General features: G+C 47.0%; 1 protein-coding gene across 1 annotated transcript; it reads right to left on the reverse strand.

Moving 5' to 3' along the window:
* Positions 1 to 1,451: 1,451 nt before the first annotated feature.
* LOC114060389 (histamine H3 receptor-like) lies at positions 1,452 to 5,027 on the reverse strand. Its single transcript, XM_027889867.1, has 3 exons — positions 4,802 to 5,027; positions 4,567 to 4,733; positions 1,452 to 2,336 (listed from the first exon to the last, which is right to left on the reverse strand). Exons 1-3 carry the CDS (start codon positions 5,025 to 5,027, stop codon positions 1,452 to 1,454), a joined length of 1,278 nt encoding a protein of 425 aa, XP_027745668.1.
* Positions 5,028 to 6,259: the final 1,232 nt, after the last annotated feature.

Below are 6,259 nucleotides of genomic sequence, written 5' to 3' on the forward strand. Positions count from 1 at the left end.
GTTGCTCTGTATCTGTTGATGCTGTTCCTCTGAAGAGAACTGTTAAGCTATTTTGTTTCAGCACATCCATAGCAGACACGATGATCATGTTCATGTAGATCCATTCATAGCATAGGGATATGCCATCCTAGTTTATAGTACTCGCTAACCATGTTTGTTTAATCTTCAGTGTCAACCCTTGTAAATAGGAATTGTCTTTGCAACAAGTTTTGTAGTATCAAATGCAGTTACCCAGATGTTGTAGACAGGTGCTTTTTCCCCATCTCCCACTTGTTAGAACTACAAAGTCATGACTCTTCCACAGCTCTTAATTACCTTTATTGAACTTTTGCAAAGTAAATAATTTCAAAATACTGCCTGTAAACTTTAAGATCAATTGTACCAACATGCATTTTGCCTGTGGCAGTGGACAACTACAGCTGTTCAATAGCTCTCACTTGTCAGCAAAGGAAAGCATCTGTCAGGTTATGGAGTGAGTGCCAGTGATGGTGGTACAAACTTGTATCACTAGTGATGTTCAAATTGACACCTTTTATGGGACAAATCCAGTCAGAGCTCAGGAATCAGCTGTGTGAGCTTCTCCTGGGGCACAGGTACAATGGCAGAAACAACACGTCATGTTTGGGTTTGGTTTTCACACTTATGGTCAGTAGCAAGGCTGTAAATCTTAACAGACTTTGAGCCATGCCATTCATGATGCATGACCTGGGAAAGGCTCAACACCTCAAGTAATACCTTTTTGACCGCTGATGACTTGGTGGATGGATGGATCAGGGTAGGGGAAAACAAGGGGTCAGATAGGGGAGAACAAGGCTTTTTTTCTTTCAGGGCTAATTAAATTTAGTAAAAGTCCAGTTGGAAATGTTTTTAAAAAATTAGTCCAAGGGCAGTTTACCTAAAGCTCTGTCTATAGCAAGATCTGTCGTAGATATCACAGACTACTTAGGCTTACTCTGTCCTTACAGCAAAACATAGAGTAATGCCCCTCAGTCCTGTATGGAGAAGGGTTTTGACTTGAGTAGATTCCTGCACTTAACAACTCAGACCCTTGTTGTCTTAGAGTGGTTTTAGGTTAAGATATAACAGATCCCAGATTGATACTTCATCAACTTCCTTATCAACAATATTTACAGTTATTAAAAGTGACTCTAATTATTGGCCATGAATGTTGTAGTCTGTTTTCTGCACTTGAATGCTAGTGCACCATGACCAGAAAATAGACTGTGGGGGTCATTTCCCAGGGAGCTTTGGGAAATGACTTTTCATTCCTGTGATATCTGCAGCTACATTGATGACTGTATTTCTGTATATTCATAAATATCTACACTTGCACATACTTACCAGTGTTCCATAAAATACACAGTGCACTTCATATTTGCAGGTATTGCAATACTTGCTTTTTGGTGCTCCCACCAAAAGCCAGTTGGACCAATTGTGAGCCTTCATACTTTTCACATAAAAATATGAGGGTGAATTTTGGCCTTTCCTGGACACAGGAGTTTTATAAAGGCTTTCCTAAAGCTCATGTGACACAGTGGGTATAGGACAGGGTTAATGGCTGAATTCACCCACAGGAGCCAGAACGAGGCCTCATAGAGGGAATAGTGCACACAGTGCCCGTGGCAGGCTGCTCTGATGATCATCAGGAGTGTGTACGGAGCCCAGCACAACCCAAACACACAGACAATGATTGCCAGAGACTTTGCTACTCTTTTGTCCCGGGAAAGTCTGAATCTGTTTGCCACGGTGTTGGCAAAGTCCACTTTGAGGGTGTTGCAGCTGCTTTCTGTCGCCTTGTAGAAACCATTCCCAAGAGGCTTCATCTTCACATCCACCTGCAGGGGTGGAAGGTCAGGACTGACTTTTGGATTTAATGAGCGACTGCCACGCTCAGCTGAGGCTTGAAGCCTTGAAGTCTTTCTTGGGTGAAAAAGGCTGCTTGCTGCCTTCCTGTGTTTGTCTCTGTTAGCTGGCTTCACAAAAAATATAGTGTGTTCCTTTTTTTCCCCCTGGAAGCTCATTTTGCAGTCCTCTTGACCAGGTGAGAGGGTTTCATTTCTGAGGGATGTGCGTTTCCTGATGTTGAGGTAAATACTTAAGTTAAAGTACGTAACCGTGACAAAAGGTGTAAAGAATTCAAAGGTAGAGGCAATCATCAGGAAATACCAGTTGTAGAAAAATTCTGCGTGACACTCCCCTTCAGGGAGGATGCTCTTTTGGGCAATGTGCTCCCAGCTGAGAATGGCTGGACCATAGAGGAGAAAAGCAGCAATCCATACAGTCATCATCTTCAGTACTGCATTTCTGGTCATCCCTTTCTGAGCCCTGTAACTGACCTGGGAGAGAAAAGTGAAGTCACAAACATCACAGGTGTGTCAAACAGGTACGTGGCTGCCTTGGAATGTGGCCCTCTCTGTCACTTGGGAGGGTTGATGACAGACTGGTTTTGGAAGGAGCGTTATACCAAGCTTTCCAATACCCCAGAAAAGCTATTTCTAAAATACCTATTCCAAGAAACATTATCAAGGTGACTGGATAAGTTCTGAGAATGTCCATCAGATCTTAAAAGCTAGAAAACCAAATCTGTTTCACAGCAAATAACCAGTGCTATTCCTAGAGTTGGGTGTCACCAGTTGCTTCACATTCAGTTACATCAGTTGTGATACCTGTTTACAGAATGGTTAAAAACATACCCCTCAAAAATCCACTTATTTTGAACTTTTAAGTAACTTAATTAGAAATACGTAAAAGGACTTGAATTCACGGAACACTTGTGCAAGTTCTTTCTGCTTTGTAGAGAAAGGTTTTTTTCTTAATGTGGAAATCATACGCAAAAAAAATCATGTATAACATCTTTTTCCTGGTTTGTATACTTAATTTCATTCTTTCATTAAGTACTTGCAGAGTTCCTTTCTGCAATTAAGAGGTATAAATGGAGCGCTGAGGTCCACAAAGTGCTTTACAGGAAGAGTAAATTCTTTTAGAAATTGGAGAAGCTAAGGTGCAAAAATAGTAAGTATGTCAGTAATCCATATCAGCAATAGAATTCATCAAAATCTTTAGATCATCTGCTTCTCAGTATTCTCATTCCCTGGTGTACTGGACAAATATAGTAACTTGGAATTCAATCTTCACATCTCCGCAGTGTGACTGCACATTGTTTGGAATATGAAGTCCTCAAGCTTGAATTGTACAGGATTTATAGTTCCTGCCCCAATCTGTGGATTGTCATCTCCACAGCTAGTGCTGTTCTGGTAGAAGAGCCACACATCTGAGGAATCCTGAGTTTGTCTGCATTGGGTCTGACTTTCCAATCCTTGACAAACCTACCAATGACTTCAGGGACAGTCTTGTAGGAGTTTGCATTTGTATTGAGAGGGAGAATAATTTGGAACTTCAGATGTTCATATGTTCTTACCCTGCCCTAATCCAACAGGCATTTTCCATACTCTTGCTTGGGGAGAGATTTTGATATGAGGGGTTAATTTGAGGACTTTAAAATGGATTATTTTTTTCGTTTATTATGACCAGTTTCCCTTTCTGTTTCTGCAACCATCTAGTTTATATATTTATACTATGTGCATAGTCATGAGAAATAGATTGGTTAATGAAAGAAAAAATTATGGCTAATTCAGAACCTAGAAAATAAAGGAATTCTGAGTGTTGACTGTTTGAGAATTAATCTGTTCACTTCTTCATCATCAAAAAGAAGTTGGTAAAACACCAAGGTGCATATAAAGTGTTGAATTGATGCTGCAGCCTCTCTTTTTACTGTTTGTGATTTAGAATGAGCAAGCGGAAGCAAAATGAACATTTTAAGGAAGTGGGTGGAACAGGGTGAAGCGTAACTGAGAAGTGTGTGTGGAAGTGTGAAACCTATTAGCAGGTAAAATGTGTTATTTTGGCACCATCCAGGATACTTTGAGGCAGTATTGTCTAGGTGAAAATGAAGCTGGCTTTTGATTTTGCAAAGTCTAGTCTTCCTTTTTTTTTTTTTTTTTTTTTTTTTTTTTTTTTTTTTTTTTTTTTTTTTTTTTTTTTTTTTTGTGCTAGCTGACTTGCTGCAGGCACACCTCGAGCTGCATCTGTGGCTGGTACATGGAAATAGCATTTGCATCCTTAACATTGATTTATATTCTGCCACTTCTGAACCCCACCTAGCTGTCCACATCTGTTCCCCCCAGTACAGTTTGATACCCACTGCAAGGAGCTCTCTCTGCCTTGTGCTGCAGCTGGGCTGGCTTGGGCTGTCCGTGGGCAACAGGTGCATTGCCATTTTCTGAGAGAGCCGGACTAGTTCAACTCAGTAATACTTTTTAAGCTGATCCAAGGTGCAGCTGGGGTGAAAGTAAGTACAGCTTGTTCCCTCTGCACACACAGCCTGTTTCTAAAGTAGAGCCTCTCTTCCACTGTGAAAGTGAGAGGAAGAGGTATTTTTGCTCCCCGAACTATTTCCAGGACCGACGGGAACTGCCTGCTGCAGTTTGAGAGAGGTTCGGGGGGTTGAGAGCCAGGCGCCCCAAGCAAAACCTGCCCCCCGCTCCGCAGCCCTTGCCCGGCCCTTACCGCTCTGGTGACACAGATGAACCTGTCGAAGCTGATCAGGACGATGTTGAAGACGGAGGCGGTGCACACCAGGTAGTCCACCACCAGCCACAGCTTGCACAAGCCCCGTCCGAGCCTCCACTCGCCCGTCAGCACGTAGGGGATGTAGAGGGGGATGCAGAAGCCGCCTGCGGACAGAGCAGGGCGGTGACACGGGCGGACCCGCACCCCCGCCCCGCGGCGCCCCGGCACTCACCCACCAGCAGGTCGGCCACGGCCAGGTTGAGGAAGAAGAAGTTTCCGTGCGTGCGGAGGCTCCGGTCCACCACGAAGGCCAGGATGACCAGGGCATTGCCCAGCACCGTGGCCAGCACCAGCAGCCCCATGAGCGCGGCCAGCAGCGCGGCCGTGCCCGGGGGGAAGGGCCCGCCCGCCTCGCAGGCGCTGCCGGACAGGTTGAGCCACGGCCCGTCCTGGCCCATGGTGCCCGCGGGGACCCCGCGGCGCTGCCGGTCCGGTCTGGCTGTGCCGGCACCGCCACAGCCCCGCCACAGCCCCGCCGGGCGGAGCGAGGGGCTGGGAGGGCGGTGGGAGGGCGGTGCAGCCCTGCCGGGCACTGCCCAGCCCTGTTCTGCTCTGCTCTGTTCTGCTCTGCTCTGCCCTATTCTGCTCTGCCCTATTCTGCTCTGCCCTACTCTGCTCTGCCCAGCCCAGCCCAGCCCAGCCCAGCCGTGCCCGGTGCTGGGACGGCGCCGGTGCTGCCGAACTTCCCGGATGGCGGCCGCGGCGCTGGGAGCGGGGGATGCACCACCAGGATCCAGCCCACGACTCAAACTTCTCTGGGATTCTACGCGGGGCCGGTCCCTCCCCAGCCCCTGCAGTGACGCTCCCGGTGCCCGCCCGCTCTCCCAGCGCCTCTCCCAGTCTCCTCCTCCTCGTTCGCAGCCGCTGGCGGGGCACTCTCGGTTGCCTTCCCTGTTCCTATGGTTCGTGCCCTACACCCTATCTGCAGCTCTTTCCCGTGGCCCTGAGACCTGTCAGATGATCTCTGCTCTCTCCATGTCAGGGGTCTCTCCTCCTCCTCGCCCTTGTGTTTGTCCCTCCTTTGACGATCCATCTCCGCTGCGCTCCGCCTGCGGCCACCTCAGCCTTTCACTCTGCAGGAGAACGAACTCACTGCTCATTGCTGTGCCGGGCTACTCGGTTTCATAAAATTTGCAGGAACAGTATTTCTGATATCTCTCTTTTCAAAACTGGCAGTGGACTTGGGCAGTGTTTTAAAGTGCATTGTAACAGTGATGTCAGAGAGCCAATTCTATCTCAGATCTGTTCCAGAAACCAAATACAGGAGCAGCCAGGAAAGGGCAAGACTTCCTTCAGCCTCTGACAAAAAGGCTGAGGCAGCCTGGGGAGGAGGAGGAGGAGGACACAGTGACCCCTGAATGAGCTGCACAGGCTCAAGTCTGTCGAATCTGAAGGGTAAACTCAGAAGAGGAAAACCTCTACTCTCCTGGTTTGGCCCACTGGATCTTCATCTGCTTAAAATATGAGGCCATTGATGGATGGACTTTGCCTCCCCTTCCAAGAGAGTTCTATAGAGACTGTAAGCCTCTGGGACTTGCTGCCTTCGGTATGGCCCCTTTATCATTAAAAGACAACAGAACTTGCTCAAAACCAATGCATAATCTTCCCTTAATTCAGCCAATGTTTCACA

This window comes from Empidonax traillii, unplaced genomic scaffold (assembly GCF_003031625.1).
Source record: "Empidonax traillii isolate 1590-97213 ecotype Southwest subspecies unplaced genomic scaffold, ASM303162v1 scaffold273:size739602, whole genome shotgun sequence".
NCBI lineage: Eukaryota > Metazoa > Chordata > Aves > Passeriformes > Tyrannidae > Empidonax > Empidonax traillii.